At 26.0% G+C, this 23359-nt stretch overlaps 2 protein-coding genes and 1 long non-coding RNA gene across 3 annotated transcripts; 1 reads left to right on the top strand and 2 right to left on the bottom strand.

Annotated features, from left to right (window-relative positions):
- Positions 1-1673: 1673 nt before the first annotated feature.
- LOC112597354 lies at positions 1674-15252 on the top strand. Its single transcript, XR_003114830.1, has 3 exons — positions 1674-1844; positions 14823-14948; positions 15136-15252. It is a non-coding gene; the product is annotated as an uncharacterized LOC112597354 (long non-coding RNA).
- On the bottom strand, positions 6622-12498 carry LOC112597352 (ethanolamine-phosphate cytidylyltransferase). Its single transcript, XM_025343369.1, has 8 exons — positions 12102-12498; positions 11877-12014; positions 10564-10676; positions 10430-10496; positions 10120-10345; positions 9851-10051; positions 9570-9790; positions 6622-6861 (listed from the first exon to the last, which is right to left on the bottom strand). The coding sequence occupies exons 1-8, from the start codon at positions 12149-12151 to the stop codon at positions 6759-6761; spliced, it is 1119 nt and encodes a 372-aa protein (XP_025199154.1). The 5' UTR covers positions 12152-12498; the 3' UTR covers positions 6622-6758.
- A 294-nt stretch (positions 15253-15546) lies between the features above and the next one.
- LOC112597353 (microsomal glutathione S-transferase 1-like) lies at positions 15547-17772 on the bottom strand. Its single transcript, XM_025343370.1, has 3 exons — positions 17440-17772; positions 15910-15992; positions 15547-15815 (listed from the first exon to the last, which is right to left on the bottom strand). The coding sequence occupies exons 1-3, from the start codon at positions 17560-17562 to the stop codon at positions 15572-15574; spliced, it is 450 nt and encodes a 149-aa protein (XP_025199155.1). The 5' UTR covers positions 17563-17772; the 3' UTR covers positions 15547-15571.
- Between the last annotated feature and the right edge of the window lie 5587 nt (positions 17773-23359).

The following is a 23359-nucleotide window of genomic DNA, read 5'->3' as shown; positions in this document are numbered from 1 at the left end:
TGGTATCCTGAAGGCTGTGGCTAAAAAAAAATATTTGTTGCGCAGTGATACAGAACGTTGTTATATATTGTGACCGGATGATTAATGCACATATTATTTATATATATATATATATATATATATAAATGTAAAGAGAGAGAGAGGGAGATGTAATATGAAAACAGAAATTGTCAACAAAATGAGGAAACCGTCATCGTAGCAGGGTCATTCGACCAAATTATATATCCTGTTTCGGGAATAAAAACGATGTCGAGTTTATACAAAAACGATTGAATAGATATAGGTATATACTAAGGTATTTTACCTGTATATATATATATATTATGTACGTGGGTGAACGCATACCCGTGTACAAAAATACATAATATAATCGTCGCACTACTTATCCAGTCGACCGCGCCGATAACTGTAAGGGAAACATCGACTTTCTAGTTTTCTGATGTCGACGATTTATATAATAATTGGAATACATTTTTACTATCATCATTATTATTATAAAGAATACATAGCAATTTGTTTGTATAATAAACTGCAAAAGACAATTAAACAATGACCCGATGATACTTTTTTTTCTACCACTATAATAAAAAAAAATACGATACACATCACATGACGTTTTAATAATAAAAATAATTGTCTTACCCGTATAGAGTTACGTTGACGTTGCAATTCTGCAGCAGCTGTGTATTATTGTTGTTAAAATGCACAGTACATAGAAAATTGAATAATTTAACATTGACGCGCAGTGGAGTCGTCAGAAAATACCTGACCACAGGAGATTTCAAATTGACCGATGAATAAGGCAAATGTATTCTTATTATATTATATTCAAACATTTTTGAAACTAAGATAATTTCAAAATGGAATCGACGGTCTTTGCATGAAATGGCTTTAGATGGTTTTAATTTTATTTTTACTTTGTACAAATAGGATATTTTTATCAAATGTTGTTATACACAACACTTCGGAATTCTGCGTTCTATATAATTTTTTTCATAATCGATTAAACCACTCAAACAAAAAAATTTGTTTGAGGCAATGCGCATGCAGTTTTTTGTTTTTGTGCAGAGAATATTATGTCAATCGTCAGTTTTTATTGTATTATAGTCACACAGCCCTATAGCTAATTATATTAGGTATATTATTTAATAATATAATTGCAAGGTTTGTAACGACCTCATCGTATGACCGACATCGTTATATGAGTTTATGATTGTGATTATAAAAATGGACTACAATATAGAGTTACGCCGGTGGATGACGGATTAAAATCATAGTATACGAATGATGTCACCTGCAATTGCAGATAATAATATCATCAACTGTGTCAAAAAAAAAAAAAAAAAAGAAAAAACGTAGTTTCAATGAGAATTTCACGCGTGGACCACGACCAACCAAGAGACTAAGTCCCAAGTGCATGTCAAAAATTGACACGAATTACAATTTAACGGTCGATCCGGTCTTACGCGTAGAATAAATTATGGCACCGGTTCGCAAGACATCGTTCTATATCAGGTGTTTTACATATTTACCTTCCATATTATTATTAAAACACTGTTTGTACATGCACGTGTTATATCGTTTTACTTATATTATGCATGCAGAGGACACGTCAGCGTTATTCGGTTACCATACACGATACACCTTTACGTTATAATATAATATATCGTCATTATATTATATTGTTTATCCGGGCACCTTGCACAGCCAATGACACGGTATTGGAAGGAAGACCCTGCTATGTCGGATCAGACGGCCTGCAGGGGAATACGCACGACAACAGGATGTGGAGAAAAAATTGCGGTAATCAGGGGTCGTAAATGCACTGTACTTGCAATATTACGGTAGGTATAATATTGTTAATTTTAACAGGTCCACATAATGCGTAGATAATTATTAATTATGCTCTTATATCTATACCATGTAATACACATAATATGTATATATTATGTTATTATGTCCTTGATTTGTATCAAAACTTTACATTTTCATTTGGTCGTTGACCGCGGATTCGGAATATTATAGTCGTGTAGCTGTTAATAGACATTTATAAAGTTTTAAATTTAAAATAAACATCATAATAATATTATATTATTATTGTTAAAATTAGAACTTTGAGGAACGCTTATAAAAAAAAAATGTGTCTATGTAGTATGTACCAACGAGTATTTTTAATATTTGTAGTAATAATTTGCGAGAAACCTCGAATTATGTATTCTTATCATGGTTTCTGACTTACAAATTATCAACGTAAATCGGAAAAGCTTAAAAAAAAAATCCAAAAAAAAATTATCAATATAAAATCAACGGAATTAAAAATATTTAAATTTGTATGAATTTTTAATAATACAAAAATAAACCAAAACAATAAATGCGGGCAATATGCAGCCAATAAAATTCATAATTTTATATAGTGGGTAATATAATATACTATTTCATATTACTTGTTATATAACAAGTAATATGAAATAGTGTTATGATGATGATATAGAGGCGTACGTGTGCGGCGCACAAACCATCTACGGATTTGTCAAAATCGAATATATTATTTTTCACGCGTACTACTTTTTGTCGGGCCCACGAAACCGTTTATTACGACGACAATGCAACGTTTGAAAGTCCGCTTTCAGCGACGCGCGCCATCGATCTATAGCCCAGAATACAAAATAAATCGTCGTACGATCCATCCGCCACAGCCCGGAACTGTTTCTTCGTCTTCCGTTATTGTTAACGCGCGCGATAGGAATTATTATTATTTTAGACCACCGCTTGCAACCACGTTTTGAAACAACGAACACGCGCTGCAAAAATTGCAATCATAAGCGCGTCGAACTCCACAGTAGAAGAAAAACTGCACCGATTATTGAATTGTTATTAGACAATCCAATGAATAATTATATATTATTATAGCAATAAGACCAGATCAAAAACTGGTATGAATTCTCCTACTGTACAGTTGTTTTATGTATATCGGTAGAAGAAGGAGATACAATTGCTCGAGTTACAAGTTTTTGAAGTAACCAACTGTCTGTTGTTGGCGACTATAACACTTTAAACAAATATTAAAATTAAAAATAATTGTTAAAAAATACACGTCTTTATTGATGAGAGAATTAAAAATCCACCCGAAAATATCAGGTTATGAAAAGTTTGAATGGGAATTCGATTTTGAAAATTATTAATCAAAAATGTGCGAATTTAAACCGCAAGAACGTGTACCTACATCAACATTTTCTGATATAATAACAATAAACTAATAATGATCAAAAAATTTCACTTTCGTAAAATAAATATTTGCCTTATATACGAGTACGTTTCAAACTATTTATAAAATTATTGTCTGAGTTATACACATAACAATGGTTTTATAAAAAAAGATAACCAATCTAAGTCAAGTATTTTTAAAAGCAAAAAACATTTTGGTAGATAACGAAAAACGACCGATCACATTTTGTCTCGCGATATCACTCCGAAGGATTACGATTTTCACTAATAAAAATAATTTGGACCCAACTTCTAAAATCAATTCAAAAAATTTGTGCTCGGTTTAGAGCGTTTAGACATTAAATTTTAAATTCTCGAAAAACAAGAACAGAGTTCACAATATCATTGACCTACACGACGCACAAGTCTTACATGAAGCTACCCTCAGTGCTATGCTGCTGTAATCGCCAGTCCGAATTTACAATCTATTACTGTCTTCTTCGAAGACTTTTTGACAAGATCAACGCCGAAAGTATTTTGGAACCAGATTTTTTAAAGCTCTCGAAGTAATGTAATTTCGGGTAGGTATTTACGGAAAAATGCGGTTAACGAGAAGAATAAAATACGTAAAGTAAATGTTTGTACATTCAGTTCCAGGTAACAGACGACGTCGATCGGTCCGTGCTCGTGTTAACGAATCTTCTCAGAATCGTTTTTTGAACGCAATACGTCTAATAATCTATCATTGCTTTCAAATACGCGGACACCGGCTCCACTGCCCCACTAAACTAAACGCCTGTTATTATACACATTATCACATTCCTACGCATTCGTACCTACATCACACGTTAAACGCATACCTATATAAATTACCGAGCATCTCTATTTCAACGAGTTATTTTAATTGGCATTATTTATATACATATTAGTATATTACCTATGTACTATACTTATAGGTTATAAAGCTATAATCGTATTATTGTGTTAGACATGTAGCCCATGCAGGTATGCTATTGCATAATATTGGTTATTGGTTTAATACGTAGGTACTTCAGTATTCGTAAACGACGTAAACATAATAATTGCACTTCGATTAAATCGAGCGACGAACGTACATAATATACAGGAAGTGTCTGCAGTAGTCTATCCGCAATAACTACGGCCCGCGAATAATCTAAAAGTTAACTATTCATAATATATTATTTCCTTGTATACATTTTTATGAAGAATAAAATAAATATCATTACATTCAATATTAAACCAAACTGGGTATCTACAAAAAAAAGGGTACACTTCTTTAAGTCCTGAGAAAATTCATTGGGCATACACTAAATATTATAATGTTACAACAATTGTTAAAAAGATGCACTTATTTATATTATATTCATTATATTTCTATACTTTCTATACATAACTAGAAAGTATAAATGCGATTACTGTAATTATATCGTTTTTCGCTCGGGACCGCTGTTTTTAATATTTTTATGGTGTCTTTTGAGTAAAGATGATTGAAAACTCCCCATGCAGTAAATTATGGGTATATAAAGATGCATGCACCACCGTCGTTAAAATATATCAATTGCAAGACGCGCTTACCAGTGGGAAATCCTAAGTGCCACCCCCTTGCATTTTTTTATCTATTGATTTTTCATAATTTATTGTTAAAATAAAAATTTATGATATTGCCGAAGGCCCATTACCGCGCGATATGAATAATTCCTTATCGAATTATAATCATATTATAGATTAATCAGTTCTGCATAATATGTCAATATGAATTATTTACTCAATAATGATTGACATTTCCACAAACTACAACACAATAATGTCAAATGTCAATAATATGTTATAATATATGACTTTTAATAGAAATATTAGAAACTTCTACACATATAGTTTATAATACGTAAAAATATAATGCTATTTATTTAATTTTAATTTTTTTTTAAAGCGTATAATTAGATGTAATCTCAAAGTTTTAAAGATATTCAATACAAATAATTCATTAAAATTTAAATCAATTATCTCTGTTAATTAATTAATGTAGTATCATGCCATTTTTGTGCGCAGTATTGACTAGCGTCAAACAAATTATATACGTGAAAATATGAGTATCGATGTTTTATTGTACGTTTATGATCATATCCTAAAATTACTCCCTGGATCAGTGACTGATCAATTTTAATGTATAATCAAATTTTCTATTTAAAAAATGTAAATATAAAATTTAAGTTAATGAAAATTTGAAGCATTAATAATAAAATACATGAGTATAGCTAGAATTTCAATCAGGGAAGGCACTTGCCCCCCTGCCTCACTCTCACTACGCCCGTGATAAAATAATAAATAATTCAAAAAAATTATAATACGTAAGATGCTAGTCATCATTGATTGAAATACATTTATCAAGTAATCTAACATTGCTTGATATTTAATGTGTACTCCACTTCTATTACTAAATATTTTACACATAGATTATATAAATTTTGAAATTAAAAAATCAATACATACTTGAAAAAGCTATAGTTTATTAAATTTAAAATATAAAAATTATATCATGGAATCTAAGTACAATATTTTAACAAAATTATAAAAAGTCAGGTATATAATAAAAATGGAATTATTAAGATAAATAAATAACTTAGATACAGAACTAATTTTATAAAATTCTTAACGTTTTTAAAATAAACAAACACCCATTTTAAAATAACTGAAAACATATAAACTTATTATATATAATTCAAAATGAAATCAAACTCAGTTTGAAAGAATGGATAACAAAGATTTAAAAAATTTTGATTGCCTATTAAGAATGTTCATGTTAACTGTAATAAGTACATTTAATTACTAACAAATTTATGCTCTAGATACATTTAGAACATAATTATAAATTTAGCAATCCATTACAAACATTCTAGTGATTAAACATTTAATTAGTTAAGTATTCTTTTAAATTAGTCTTTTATAGCTGGAACACAAATAAGTATGGTTTTTAATTAGAATGAAAACCACAAACAACTTGTTAATATAAGAAATGTAATTTTTGACATTATACTTATTTTTATTATTTTTGGCATTACATTTTATACAGTTAATGTATAGCAAAATTAATAAAAATAAAAGTAAAAGTAAAAAAAAATATAATAACTAACTAAACCAAGTACCCTATATGTCCATCACCGTCTATAAAATGTCAAATAATTGATGTAACACAGTATAAATTATATTTATTCTGTGGATGTAGTAAAAATATGGGGTAGGTTCAGATAGATAATAATTAACAAGTCTTATGAACTTAAATAACCTTGAAAAATAAATCACTAATTAGTTTAAAGATATTGTAGTATTGTATAATTAGCCAATAATAATAATAATTATAATAATAAATAAATAAATAAATAAATAAAAATCAAACAACAAATACAGATACACAAAGAAGAAATTGATCAATGTATTGATTGGTAACACAGTATTAAAATTATTTGGATGAATGATTAACTACAAGAACTATTATCAGCATATTTTACAATAATTGAAAATTAACTTACACAATACTAGTATAATTCCAATTTTATTTTTTCTAATTGGTTTTCCATTTGTTTGATGACTGCCAACTCCTTAGCTTCTTTTTTTAAATTTCTAGCTTCAAACTCAAGTCTATAAGATTAAAGCAATATAATATTAATGGAAAAAAATAATTTTAAATATAAAATATAACCTTAATATTAGAATTCATGATTTTGAAACAAACATAAAATTACACATACAAGTCTATTAGAAATTAAAAAAAAATTTCTAATTGTAACTTCATTTACTAAAAAAAAAATTCTGTAAATAATTATAATTTAATAATTTGTTTACAAAACAATTATTGATACTCATCAGTTTAACCCATTAAAAATTAATATTTGTATAATTTTTTCTTGAGGCATAACACAGGCCATGTTAATTGACAAGTTCATCACAAGATATTTTTAAGACATTGTCATACACAAATATCCTTCTTTTATGAGGTGAGATTAACACTTGTCTTATTATTAAAAAAAAATATATTATTTATTTCATTTAATTTCCCAATTATGATTTTACAATTCGATCTTATACATTTTTGAATAGTATAAATTAAAAACTAAAACTTTTCTTAAACACTTTAGTTTGTGAATAACAGTTGAGCTTAATTTCTTAAAAGTTCACAGCTCTAGTGGTATAGTTACACATAAAATCGCTCTAAGACAAAATATTTATTTTCGCCCTTAAAATAATAGAAGTTGTACTTTTATTCAATAAAACCTCCAAAAATTATATACACCCTGAAGCAAATGCCTCTATTTCCCCTACGATAGCCACACTACAAAACAGCTTTTAATAAATAAATAAATAAAAATACTATGGTTAACATGACAAATTTAAACACTAATCAAGCTTTAATTACATATTTTCAGTATTGCAGATATTAATTATTAGTAATCCATTGAGTAGTAAAATATTTTATTACCTTATAATATGAAAAATATGCAGACTTTAGAACAGTAATTATGTATAATGTATATTTAATATAAACACACATAACTCTAGGATTAGACATCAGAAATTTAAATTCATTTAAATATTTGTAATAACTAATGGTAAAATAGATTATAGATTTTATTATTATATCTCAGACTATCATTAAATTTATTTAAAATAACTACAAACAAAAAAGTTTCTCAATACAAAACTCATTTTTTTTTTTTTTATTATTACAACAAGGCTAGATCTTAAATGATTATATTTACTCAATTTTGGTGAACAATAAATTTATTTTATTGAAAATTAAATATATATTTACAAAACAAAATGTTTTTACTTAAATAAATAAGTTTATTATTTTATTTTATGTGAAAAGTCAATGCTAAAGGTCGATTTAAATTTTTTTAAATATTTACTCAATTAATATATTAAATTTGCTAATTTTGTTTCAGTTAAAATATAATAATATATTTAATATTCAAAGTATAACTTTAATTTATTATAAAGTTATATTAAGTATTGTGCAGCGATACATAAAATTGCTACAATTAATTATTAACATAATTTAACATAAATTTTTTATCACATTTAGTTTGATGTATTTGTGGTAACCTCAATAACTATAAAAATCTTTAACCTAGTATAAAAAGAAATGTGATTTTTAATTATTTATGCTGTAACATGATTCAATAACATATTACATAAACATAAAAATAAAAAATGCAAAAAATTGGATATAGATTAAAACAATTTCAAATTTTTAAGAATTTTTTTTGATAGCAAAATATTTTTCTTAAAAACATTGATTATTTCATACAAAGTGACTCTTTTAAAGGTAAACTAATTTTATTTAAAGGTCTAAACGTATTTAGTTTTATTTTTTTTTTATTTTAAGTCATTACATCATTATTTACTTTTTTAAATAACAGTATGCATTTTAGATTTCAAATTCTGTAACAGAATATTGTTTGAAAATTTCAATTCATGCTGATTTTCAAATGAGTAATTAATTAGTTATTACTTTATAAATATTTAAATTTTAAATGAGGAGTAGTAAAATAAAGAACGTTTACTATTAAACAAAGTGAAAATTAAAAAAAAAAATGTTATGATAATAAAAAAGTACAACAATTTTGTAACAATTTTAAATTTAAGAATTTAAGATTAAATATATTATAGTATATACTTACGAAATAACATTCAAACTATTTAACTAAGCTAATGATTATCTTTAAAATAATCACTTTGTATTTCAGAAACACATACTAAACAAAACCAATAATTAATTATTATGAACCCTAGAAAAATAAAACTGAACAGTTACAAAACAGATATACTGATTTTATATTAATATGAAATGTTTTAAGCTTTTGTAATTTTTATTATTAATTTTTAATTTTTAATCAAATCTGAAAACAATTTATTTAGACTTAAAAATCAACAATTGATTATGTTTTATTTTAATGATAAGTGTAGATATTCTAAATCGTTTACATCAGTAAAATTAATCATTATCAGTTAAGAAATATAAAGCATAGTAACTCAAAATAAAATTTTGTCTCTAATTTTTCAATCAAAATACTCATTTTGTATACAACTTTCAGCAGTTACAGCATGCAAAAATTAAAAATCCCATATATTATTATACTCTACTAAAGACAAAAATCATTAGAATTTTTAGTACACTACAAGTATCACCTCTACACAGCTAAGAAAAGTTTAACAGTGAAATATATGTGTATACTAGGAATATATTATAATACTACAAAATGTTACTATTTAATGTAATTTTGTTTTACACCTAAAACTATAGAAATATTGTAGTATTATTAATCATTTTTTTTTTTTTTTATTACCTATTAATTATAATGCGATCAACAATCTTTTCTGTTGTCATGTTATTTTCTGAATCAACTATCACAAATTTATTCATCAATTTTGGAACCGCATATGGGTCTTCACCGTTTATGTCCATTTTCACTGGTGTTTTACCATGGCACACAACATCAACATGAAAATGTTTCATTAAATCAGCTGTTACACTGTACGGTGCTCCAATAACAACTTCAGATACATACTGAAAAATTAAAAGTAAAATGATAGACCCATTTCAATAAATTATTAAGAAGAATATTACTTTGCAGGCTAAAACACTCAAAACTCGTTCATGTAAATTCATAATTGGATAATTTGAACCTTTGTATTGATTAACCACTGGATCAGTGTGCAAGCCAACAATAAGAAAATTACCATGCTGATGGGCTTTTTCTAAAAAATCCAAATGACCAACATGAAATATGTCGAAAGCACCAGCAACGTATACTACTTTATCAGTGGGCTGAAATGTATAACAGTGATGAATTAATATTACAACGTACATAAAATATAATAATAAATTTCTATTACCTTAGGTTCTACGCCTTCACTGAATTGAATTATTTTTTTAGTAGTGGGTAAAAATTGTGAACAACCAGTCCATGGACTTCTGGCAGCCTTATCTTGACCCATCACTGAGGAATGCTCTTTTTCCACTTCATATTCTTTATCACCCTTGTAGAAATGTTGTCTTGTCATTAACAACATACGACTAACTACATCTGTAGTTGAAATTCCTTCAGTTCGTTTTACTTCCCTAGAAATGTATAGTCATTTAATAATAGTTATAATTTTCAATCATCATATTATATCTATATCATATATAGTTTACTTGACATACTTGTATCTGTTGGCTTTTTTAACAAGATGATATGTGTCAACTCCATCTGCTGTAACTGTTATATCATCTACAAAATACATACATAAATCAAAAAAAAAAAAAATTATGTATTTAGAATAAATTAAAATGTCTACCTCCGTGAACACAAAAGTCACAATTATGCTGATCCAAAGTTTCAAGATTTGTAACGTAAGGAGCACCTTCTACTACCTCATCAACCCATTTAATAGCTCTCACCATTTTAGACCTAAAAATAGTTTCATTAAAATAGATAAAATTCTTAAATATTAATGTTAAGTCAATATTTATAACATTTAATTAATTCAAGTACATAATAGTATCATATTAAAATGTTACCCTCTTTACATGATGGTACATAATATCTGTTTCTATTTCATCTTTTACTTCATTGTTATTTTTTATATTATTTGTAGGCTATGCCAGGTTTTAATTCAAGTTAAAAAAACATTTTGTATATTTTTGATAAATTTATAAAGCAATCAGTCACAAATTCATATAATAATTAGTGTACATTGAATAAATTATTTATATGAATTAAATCCTTTTTAAATACTAATATTTTTATAAAAATTCAAATGTGATTTTATGGCACTACGGTTTTCTAACAATGACTCACTATTTATTTAAACAATACCAAATAGTTAGAAACAAATTAAGTAACTATTAATCATTAGGATATTTTGTTATCTAGTAATTTATTACTTTAGATATAAAAATTAGGCAAGTTGCAACTCATGTTATGGAGTAAAAGAACACATGACTCAACCAAAAAAATTACATGAAAAATTATTATACTTTTATAATCAATATTATTTTTTTATTATGTACATAGTTTATACTGCAAACATAAAAAACTAATATAAAAATACAAAAATATTTTATTAACACAAAAATATGACAACTTAACAGAGAGAAAATTTAAGAGATGAAGTTTTTAAATTGATACAACCTATTATTACTTTTACAAATTTATTTATAGAAGTATTTGGAACTAACCCCTTTAATAGTTAAAAATGTGGATGAAATACATAGTTGACTTAATACATAATAATATAAAAATAATAAAATAACATACGAAACAAAAACAATAATAAGGATTTGACTCACATAATTATGATAAAAAAAATGAGCTTATAATTGACCATTTTATTACATAAAATAATAAATTTTCATCAACATGATTGACTCCAATTTAAAAGTATCACAAGGTATATATTAAAAAAAAATTAAGATGGTGGAGACTATCTATATTAGCAAGTTTAAACGCTCTAGTTAAAAAGGAATCATTACCATTTTAAGACTAAAAATATTGGATAACAAGAAAATTGTGGTTTCAAGAATAATAGGGGAAAAGTCCATTTGAGCTAAAAAAACAGTGACATAACATAATAGATACATGATAAATTAGTGATTACTGATTAGCTACCTCTCTTGTTCTGTGAAAACAGGCGGACCTTTGTGCTTGGCAATTTCATCATCGGTGTGTATGCCTACGACCAGATAATGTCCCAATGCTTTGGCCTGTCGCAACGAGTTTGCGTGACCAAAGTGTACCATGTCGAAACTGTGTGACAAACGGAAAACCGGAAACAAAATCATTAATATGATCACTTCCGCAAAACAAAACGAAACGCGACCCAAGTGTACTCACCATCCATCGCACCAAACCCTCACGGGTCTATTTTCCACTTGTTCGCTCATCTTTCCAAGTACGAACACCCAAAGCTTCTAGATCAAATGGAGACGATGACCTGACTTTACTAATTATAAACTGCGACGTGAATAACGTGTATCAACTGCGACGTGAATACCGTGTGTCCGTGTATCAACTGCGACGCCTTGCGTCGACGTGTCTTGTAGTTTTATATGCGCGTCGGAATGTTAACGACGGCAACGAATGTCGCAACGGTAATAACAGATTCCTGTGCGTGGCACAGAACTGTAATTTATTCGTTCACTGCTCCACCGTAAACGATGCGAGCCAAATCGATGTAAAATGCGTCGAGTTCTAATGCTATCAATGTTATAATTTTATTGCGATTTGCACAATTTTGAAACGCTTATCACAAACAGTGTTCAGCCAGTTCGAAATGATAATGCAATCAAACGTTCATATTCCGTATCACGTCGCCGCCCGGTATTTTATTTTATCATCGTAGATAAAAGTAAAGATTTTTTTCCCTCCTTATTTGAAATAAATGATCTGTACTTATGAATTATATAGTAAAACGAATAATGTAACATTTGCTGAAATTGGGGGGCCTAGCCCTCACAAAAATCGTTCGAACCCCAGTTATTATCTTACTAAGAGCAAATAAATAATAATTGTAGATAGATACCTAATTTTATTTTCCTATATAAATATTATCCAAAATGTCAATAAAAAAGTAGATAGGTATTTATATATGTACTAGAAAATAGGAATGTATAATATTTTCCTTGGTAAACATTTTGTTTGAAAAAATACTTTACATTTTTTAAGTGGTGTCTGAACAGCAACCGGAATGTACTCGTAAATATTATAAATTATAACAAATAATACACAATACTTCTTTTTGATTTTTTTAAATTGTTGTATGAACAACTTTGATGGGACATTGTATCCGTCACGTTTTAAAATTTTTAATAAGTTATGATCATATCTAAAATATTTATTAGTTTTTTACTACAGGAATAATTAGTACAACAATTAGTAGGTACCTAAATAAAAAAATATGTATACCAAAATAAATTTAATTTACTCAATAATATATTTTAAGGCTACTTTAAACTTAATGCATATTGCATACTAAACATGTGAACTAAGCAATTACACGAATTCAAAGTAAATAAAGATTACTTTCTATTTTAATATTCTGACCAAAAACTAATTAATTTATTATTATATTAATATTTTAATTTTTCGAAAACTGAAATCGTGATTTTTTCTGGTTGCAAAAATTACTCTTGTGACTTTATTATACTTTCAGGGGTCGCAAGGGCAACCTAGTGTGACCCTCAATTTACGCCACTGCCTAATTTGTTCCCCAGCTATTGAGGAGAGCACTAATTTTAATTTGTATTGAAGTTCACAGAATCAGAAACATTATCATGCATACAAATGTTCACGGGTTCTGCTAAAGAACACCCTAATCAAATTATGTAGGTAACCTACCTAATAATATATAACAATGTCTAACAAGAGTAACAAGGTTGACCAAGTTATGCTATAGGTATATAATATATACAGCATATATCTAGAATTTGATATCTTGATACCAACTATTGTTTTATTTTTATAAAACAATTTTATGTGAGTACAATCTGTACAATGTAATACCACAGATTAAATATTAATAAAAAAATATATATATGTAAATATAAATATAAAAAAAAAATTAAAAAAAAAATAATAAAAAGGTAAAAAAATATAATATAATATATTTTTTTTTTAATAAAAATATATTATTAAATATTAATATTATATATTATTTAATCTGTGGTAATATTTACCATTAAGTATTCAATTGAAATGTATTTACATAGATAATAGGGGTTTAAGAAAATTTAAAAAATGGAGATACCTAATTATTGCACCGAAATGACATTTTTTTTCCATATTTTGACTTGACAACAATTATTAAAGGTCAAAATATAATCACAAATAATACAAATCAGTACAACTTGAGAACTATATATTAGTATTATAATTTATATATAGTATATATACTCAAACTCAATGGTATTATAAACTATATTTTACAACACAGTATACCTAGATTATAGAGAAAAACATTTTCTTAGCTTATATTGTATAGTAATAAATCAATTAAAAATATGAAGATACCAGGTTATTGCACTGAACACAGTTAGGTGCCAGACATCTTCATTTGTATATTAGCTTATTTAATGAATGGATATACCCGGTTATTGCATCTAAATGTTACAAAACTATTCTTTATCAGAAAATGCATTTTGATATATGAAATAACCTATGCATTTTGAAAAAAGTGGTTATCTGGTTCTTGCAGCAGACCCTTCATTGAATAAATCAATTCATAAATTCATAACCATAAGCAATTATTCAACTATTTATTGATGTTTTTTGCAACAACCCTATAAACAGTATTTTAAGCATTTCAGAAAAACCTACATAAAAAATTTGGAAAAAATAAAGACATCTTACTATACATTATGAAAAAGAATTAACAATAATTATGAAAACATATTCTTATATTTGTAAGAACTCAAATTACTAATTTAAAATTTAGATGCCATCTCAATTTCTGTAATAACTCTATTTTGGCTATACTATCCTACAGTTCTTGCTCAATGGAAACTCCACTCCCATTCTATCAGTCTCAAATTTTATGACTTCAATTTATTTGTACAGATATATCCAAAACTATAAATGACACAGGTTGTAGATTCACCTCTGGAGTCTGGAGCTATTAAAATATTCTAAAAACTCTCTACTGAAGCCAGTATCCTTACAGCAAAAATTGAAGCCATCAAAAAGGTAATTATTTATATCAAAGTTGTATGGGCGTCCCCAGGGGGGGGGGGCAAGACAGGGCACTTACCTCCCTTTCTTGGATAGAATAATAATGTTTTATATATAAAATGTTTAATAATAATAACAAAACATAATGCACTATAAATAATGTACTCTTCATTTATTTTTCAAATTAATTTTGACCCTCTAGGAAAATGTCTGGGGATACCCAAGCAAATCTATCTCCATTAAAAGTACTTGTTATAAGTGACTATCTCGGCACTGAAGAAAACCTATTTAGATGTTATTTATAATTTTTACAATTCTATTAAACTTATAAATTTATAGTTTATTATTAATTTATATGTAAATATGTAAGTCTACTTTTAAAGCCCCAAAAATTGTATTTACTATTATTTATTTAAGAAAATATGTAAAAATGTATACACAAATAACTTCAGTTGTCAAAGCCTTAAGTCTTAAAAAAAATGTATAAATTGATTAAATCAGTAAGAGATACTTAATGAATTGTATGATTTATAAACTAATGTTTAAGGCAATAAGATATTAAACAAATGAAAATAGTAATAGATTAATAATAAAATATTGAGCTTTATTATTATTTTTTTTTTTTTTTTACAATAATATTAAACAAAACTCAAAATAACTTGAAGAGCCATGTACAAGGTTGTTCCATATCCAATGAACCAAGATAAACCTCTTGCTGGTTGTGGTATAACAATCACAGCATAAACTATTGTATGAATTATTCTACTTGCTACAAACAATCTTATTAAATTAGTAGCAATATGTAAATCTGGATTGGTTAATAAGTAACCAAAACATACAATTATAAAGAATGGAATATTTTCTAAATCGTTGAGATGAGCCCTAAAAAATAATTATTTCAATTAATTAAACATATATGTTGATCAAATTATTAACATATATTAGTAGTAGATACATAAAATTTAAAATAATATACCTTCTGACTCTTTCAATATCAGGATCATCATACTTCACTTTTGATTTTGAATTCATCTTTGCATCTTCAGGGTTAGCAAATATCTATCAAACAAAATAATTAGTAATTTGTATTCATTGTTACATTTAACGATTTAACTATTACCTATTGGCTATTTTAAAAATATTAATCAAATGATATCTATAAAAAAAATAATATACATTTTTTTTTTTTTATATATACATGGTAACTACACATTTTTTTTTATTAAAAAAATGTGCATAATGTGAATGAAATCATGTAATAACTAATTAATACTAAATAAATAATTTTTAAGATCACATTAATTTAGTTATAAAATGCATACATTATTTTAACTATGTTTAAAATATTTTAGATAAATTAAAAATACAAATATTTATGGATCTAAATATGTTTTAGTCATCATAAAAATTAACTCTAAACAAAATTGTTTTATAAGCTAAATAAAATAATAAATATAATAGTCAAACTTTATTAGTATTTTGAAATACGTCTATAAGAAAGTAGTTCGTAGTTACAATAGTTACATTATATTTGAAGGAGAAGTATGAAAAATTTTTAATTTTCTTTTTATACATTGCTATAATAGTAGTCTGACATTATAATTTCAAAGTTCATAATACATGTTATTATGTAAATATTAAAATTATCATTTTAAGCATTCACCAATGACTATGTCTACCACATAAGATTTAAATTAACTCTAAATTTTAATGGTACAAAATGTAGGTAAAAGATATAACTAATAAAAATTTTCTTTCAACATGTTTCTAAATTATATTTCATATAACAAAATAATTTATGTAATTAACACTAATAACTATTATTTCTTAAGAAATCTATTTTTTACATTCAATTATTTTACAGACTAGCGTTAAAATTTGAATATTAACTGTAAAAAAATAGTTAATATTTTTAAATAAATAGTAAATTATATTTTAGTGTATATAGGTACTATAAATCTGAAAAAGTATTTGAATTTAATTATTTTTGACAAAAAGCATTCACCTTTAATATGCTTGGGAAATCTAAGTACAAATTATTATAATATTATTGTATTCTCTACATAAGTTTATGAACTGATTGATCAAGCAATTTATATTGATAAAATATTTCAGTACCTAGGTAATAAGTAACAAAAAAAGTAAATAATATACTTATCTATTACTTTGGTGTTAACTTTACCTATAAATACAATTGTTTATAATCTAGGTATAATTATTAGTATTAATATTAAGTATAACTGGTATTATATTACAATGGTAAGTTTATTTATTTATTATATACCCAGTAATAATTAATATTATTGAGAGAATATAAATAATTGATGAGCTGCGTACATCCATCACTACCACCAAATGAGTGCAAACATTAGCACATAGCGGTACTTAGTAAAAAAATTACACTTGAATTGTTATAACTTATAAAGTTATAAGTTATTAATACCCATTACTTATGTATCATGTATTATAGTATGATTTATTATTTACATAATATTATTTCTATTACCATTTTCCTGAACCGTTGTTTAGCCGTTAGTGGGGCCATCGCTAATACTTTCAGTACTAATACGGCCGTGTAAAATACATACGTTCTGAACAAACCTTCGTCGATTTCCAATGAAATCGTCATAATGAAATGTGTACGGTATGAGAGGAAATAAACGAAAAACAAAGTAAACAATCGTATGAGATGCGCTAACGTGAACAACTCACAACTAACTAACGAATGTTTAGTCGTATTTCATAGGAACTTCGAAGTTTCTCGTAAAATGGTCACTTCTTATTTCAAATGTTTTGAGTGTTTCGAATGCTTCGATAGCGGCACACAAACACTATAATATGAATATATGATAATAAGTAGGTATAGTATGTTGTTTATTCCTGTTTCATGACCTTTCTGCGCAGTCGCGCAGACGCTGTCGACCAATAAGCGTTCGACTGATGGAGTACATTTTTTTGTGTACTCGTATTAGACTTCTGTGGTTTGACCGAACCAGACGAACAAGGATACCGAATAATAAAAAACATATATAGTTTATAGTTGAATAGTTACGTAAGTTACATTGATTTTTTAACTTGTCTTTTCCGATCCTAGGTTGCCTGATTGCCGATTGGTTATGTTGTAGTTTGTACTTTACAAATGAGTTATACCATTGTAGATAAATTTATGCTAGATGTTTTATCTTTATGATTTCATCGTCTTCATCGTACTCCAGTACTTGTCTCGCCGACGAAACTGTGGCTGAAAGCCAAAATCTAAAACTTATGTAAAAATAAACAAAATTGTCAACTCTTTACGAGAACAATTTAAAAGCTTAAGAAGACTACATAATATAATTATTGTTTACTAAATAAATTATCGTTTTGCACCTATTGCAAATCATATTTATATTTATTTCTTCCATACAAATCATACAATACAAACTAAATAAGTATTTGTCGTATTGATGATATTTAAAACAATGTTTGATGTATTGTTCATTATACTTCGATGACTAAAACTTTTATAGACATAACTAATTATCATGTTTTAGCATATTTTCGGGGGTCAATAAATAACATTACACATTTAAATATTTCGATAGTTTAACTTAGTTCAACTTTTTATTCTTTAGTCTCCATCGGTTGTAGGTCGTCACAGGACACAATGAGACAACGTCTATCCACTTAAAATACAAACAAATAATTTAGTTTTCATAATACTTAAATTAAATATGTTTTTTACAAATTTTAATGTAATGATGTAATGTATATAATATATTATTAAATATGTTATTTATCATTTTTTTTTTTTTTTTGTCATAGTATTCTTATAATTTTATTTTTTAGTATAGAAATAATAGCGAGTCTACGCACGCCCGTGGACAATCCTGCAGTATAAAAATAATTATAGGGTCATATTAATTTCGGTGTGGTCTCGTCCCTTCATATTTTCTATTAAGTTTTATTTTTAAAAGGATGCTACACCCAAATGCATTGTCTCCGTCTTGTAAACACATAAAACATTGTACGTTCTGAAGAATTCATTTAACTTGTGTAGTTGTGTATTATTAGTATTTCAGTAAATTAAATATACCTATCATAAAATTTAAATGTAAGAATATTATCTAGTGAACCTTATACGTTTCTATTTATTTTTAATTTTAAAGCAAGCTATGACTTACGATATGAACATTTTAAAATTATAAAGTTTTTGTACATTTTAAATGATAGTATAAATTTATAATCTTACATTGTTTATTTGTTAGTTAAACTTTAATTAAATTCTAAATATTATAAATGATACTATAATCAATTGTTAAAAAATGCATTAAATAATTATCATCATTATTATCATTAGATATCATACCTATGTAACAAATAATTAAATATCACAGATGCCCGAAGACATGATCAAAGATCATACAAACAATATACTTTTTATACTTCTTTTAAAAAAAATTAATTGTTTGAATTTATATAAAAAAATAAAAGAATATGACAAAAATATGTAATATTAACACCAGCTAATGACTATTTACTAATACTGTCTCAGTGTTCAATAAATTAAAAAAGACTGTGAAAAGTATAAGTTATAAAAAATTTTAGATTTTGAGTGGAGCGAATACCTATAAAGTGACTTTACAAATATGTTTATTTATTATATTTTTTTTCTATAAAAAACTTTTTGACACTATTTAATTGGTGCCTTCCCAACATTCAGTATTAATCTTATTTAATTATTGGTGCTTTTGAGAAGTAAGTTTTCATTTTTTTTGACATGTTAGATGAATGCGTGCACCAAAAAAAATCGGAGAAGTTTTTTATCTACTGTATCATAGTATAAGTTTCGAGTGACTTCGTCATCGAGAAAGTTATTATAATGGATGGAATAAATCAATGGTAAATTTAATCTAAATTCTGTTTTCTATGATGTCTTTATTTATACTAGTATACTACACTGTTTACAACAAAAAATAATTCTGAGCGGAGATATGGTTTTTCAGTCTACCTATATCTATTTATAAAAAAAAACTACAAAGTAACTCTCTACGATTTAGGTACTTAAATTATATTTAATATAAATTATAATAAGCATGGCTAAATACTTAGGTATGACAGCAACTCTGTGATACGCATGTCATGACGTCAGCCGGCAGCAACTTTAATAAAATTACAGTTGTAACTAGTTTCAAGATTTGGCCGATAAAAATCCTTGCCGGCTGACGTCATATTACCATATAATAAATTAAGATTTTTTTATTATTCCATGAATGCGCTTATACAGGGTCCGGCAAAAAAACCTCCCGTATTTAGAAATTGCGCTGTGTGAGTTGTGGTGGTGGTACAACTATGGAGAGGGTATCGATCGATAGCTGTGTATGTGCCATTTTTAGTAGGCGTAATAATGTGGATCATTGAAGATCGCGCATTTGTCTTAGAGGAGTATATTTGAAATGGTGGTTCTACGATTTCTAGTTAGCTAGCATTTTGCATCCTGTTCCAACTTGACCGACATGATTTTGTTCTGGATAGAAAAACAATGCTCGTTTGGGTGTCCAATTTTAGAGTAACGGGTTCTATACACTGAAGAAAAAAAATGTTTGGCCAACCTTTGACCACAACAACACCGGAAGATGTGTCGGTCAAGTTGGAATAGGATACGAAATGCTCGCTAACTAAAAATTGCAGAACCACCATTACAAATATATTCATCTACGACAAATGCGCGATCTTCAATGATCCACATCATTACGTCTACTAAAAATGGTATTTATACAGCTATTGATCAATACCTTCTCCATAATTGTATCACCACCACAATTCACACAGCGCAATCTTTAAATACGAGAGATTTTTTTGCCGGACCCTGTAGAACGGATTTTAGTAATATTGCTGTCATACCTACCGAAGTATTTAGCCTTGATAATAAGTATGAAGTATAGTAATAATATTTTTATCAATCAAACCTAATAGTCAAAAAATTTACTAAATTTATGAAAGATACCTACTTTTAGCTAATGTCATTACTTAATAGAATATTATAGCCTAATTAGATTCAATAGTAAGTATAATAACAAAATATAATATTATTAACATTTAACAATAGGTATTTATATTTTTATTTTATTATATAAATATACCTATATTTAATTTAATTAGAATTTTTTGTTTATTATGTAAAACGTATACTGACTTATATAACTATTCGTTATTATAATTTATAATCCATGAATAGATGGTAAAATGGTAGATATATTAATATATTATATAGCTTATAATATAACCAAGGTTATATCAAGGTTTTATTACTTAAAACTAATACTACCTATTCAAACATTTAATGAAAACTGTACATGCTAAATAATAATGATTTAGCTATTTTGCATGTACTATATATAATGCTAATAGATTCTAAACTCTTAGTATTATTTTGCATTGCATTCTGGCATTTGATGAATGTTCATGATTATAAAAATCGATTTTTCGTGCAACAATCACTTGGAAATTTTAATAAATTCCTAAATTATTGTTGTATTATAAATAATTAGAAAAACAGCAATTACTGATAGATACCTACTTCAAATTATACTTTTATTGCCATTTTATATTATATTATTTTAGTATACCTATATAGTAGGCATATTTTAAGTATAATTTAAAATTTTAAAAAATGTGGATAAGTGGGTACTACTTTTTGCTGTACATTAAAGTAAATATAAAGTAGTTCACTAACTGTAATGGATGTATTAAATTTTAATTTAATGATATAGGTAGGTACTTTTATATTGATGTATCTAATAAGTATAACCGAATAAATAATATACATTTATTTTTGTTATTAAATTATTATGTAATTATGTTTAATTCTTATTAATTAGGTGTACAAAAATATAGATGTATAGGTATATATGATTCGTCATTATAATAAAGATGAATATATATAGTCATATAGACAAGTTATAAGTTTATAATCATTTTTAAACCAACACAACCAATTAAATACTAAATAAAATCTATAATCGCATAATGTTTATTTGTTTATGCATACAAAATAATATAAATTTTGCATAGGTAATATTTTAATCGACATTATTATTGGCATTATGACATTCGATTACACATCATATTTGAAATGTATATAAATGTATGATATGTATTGTAATTGTGTAGTTACGATATTCAGTAAAACCTAAAGCCAATTTCTAAAGACTCTAAACAATTAATATATGTTTTTAAATATTATATTGTAAATAACTAAAATACTCAATCAAACAGTACTGATACCTCATTCTATAAAAAATAAAAAATAATGAAATATAACAATTATTATAAAATTTATTTATATTTATATAAAATTATAGAATTTTAAACCTATAAAGTTTAGTTTAATATTCAGATACAGTGATTAAAATTGAATTAGTAATCAGAATACAAGATTTTATTTAGGAAGAACTTATGAGTTTTATTTCCCTAAGACCGGCGATGTTACATAATTATGTGTTACCTCAAAACTCAAAAATAGGTATAATAGCTGTAAATTGCCAATTGGTATTTAACAGAACCAATATTTTGTATTATTATGTATTTAATATTTTAATATTAGAGCTAATTAATTTATTATCAAGCCTAAAAGTAATACAATAATTATCTATGTTGAAGGTTGAAGGTAATAATAATATATTTTATCATAATAATAAAAAATATAATGTTGACGTGACGTCCTCTTAGAAGTCCTTTTTTCACATGTTTGACAATATTATCATTAAAATAGTTTGTACTCCACTGATCAATGTTGCATAAATAAAAACACAAAAAATCTTCAACAAATATTTTACATATAAGTATATATTGATTTTATAGACATTTTGTTTTATTTTATTCCCTTTGTTTATTTTTTATACTTACAGGGATAAATATAGAAATATTTATATAAAAGTTCAATCCTTCTAAAATGATTTTATAAAAAAAAATTCTTTTTTCTTTTTTTTTTTGTATGTGTGTGGCCGAATTATTTTTTATTTGTAAATTTTGAAGCTAAAATTATTTTTTTATATACGTGTATGTATGAGCTTATTAGTAAATAGGTATTTTAAAATTCCTGTGGGTAAACATTGTATAAATTCAATTATTTTAATACTGCTGTTGTTCGAAAATGATAAAAACTTGGGACAAAATATGGCCATGTAAAATGTATTGCAAACACAAAATTAAAAAAAATTATCATTACATATATATATATATATATATAAATAGAAACAAAAATAACAAAATATATTTTATACGATTATTAGGTACGAATTTCTTAGAATAATACGTTGATATGTAGACATACTACATACAATATATTAAAACCTATATAAACAATAGTAAATAAAAGTAAATTCAAGTTCAACTCATCATTTTAATAGAAATATTATTTTTTTATGTCTACCTTACTGTCTGTA

The sequence above is a fragment of the Melanaphis sacchari genome, unplaced genomic scaffold (genome assembly GCF_002803265.2).
Source record: "Melanaphis sacchari strain LSU unplaced genomic scaffold, SCAv2.0 Contig40_pilon_pilon, whole genome shotgun sequence".
In the NCBI taxonomy this organism is placed as follows: Eukaryota; Metazoa; Arthropoda; class Insecta; order Hemiptera; family Aphididae; genus Melanaphis; species Melanaphis sacchari.
Note: the sequence above shows the minus strand (reverse complement) of the source record. Positions and strands in the feature narration are given on the sequence as shown.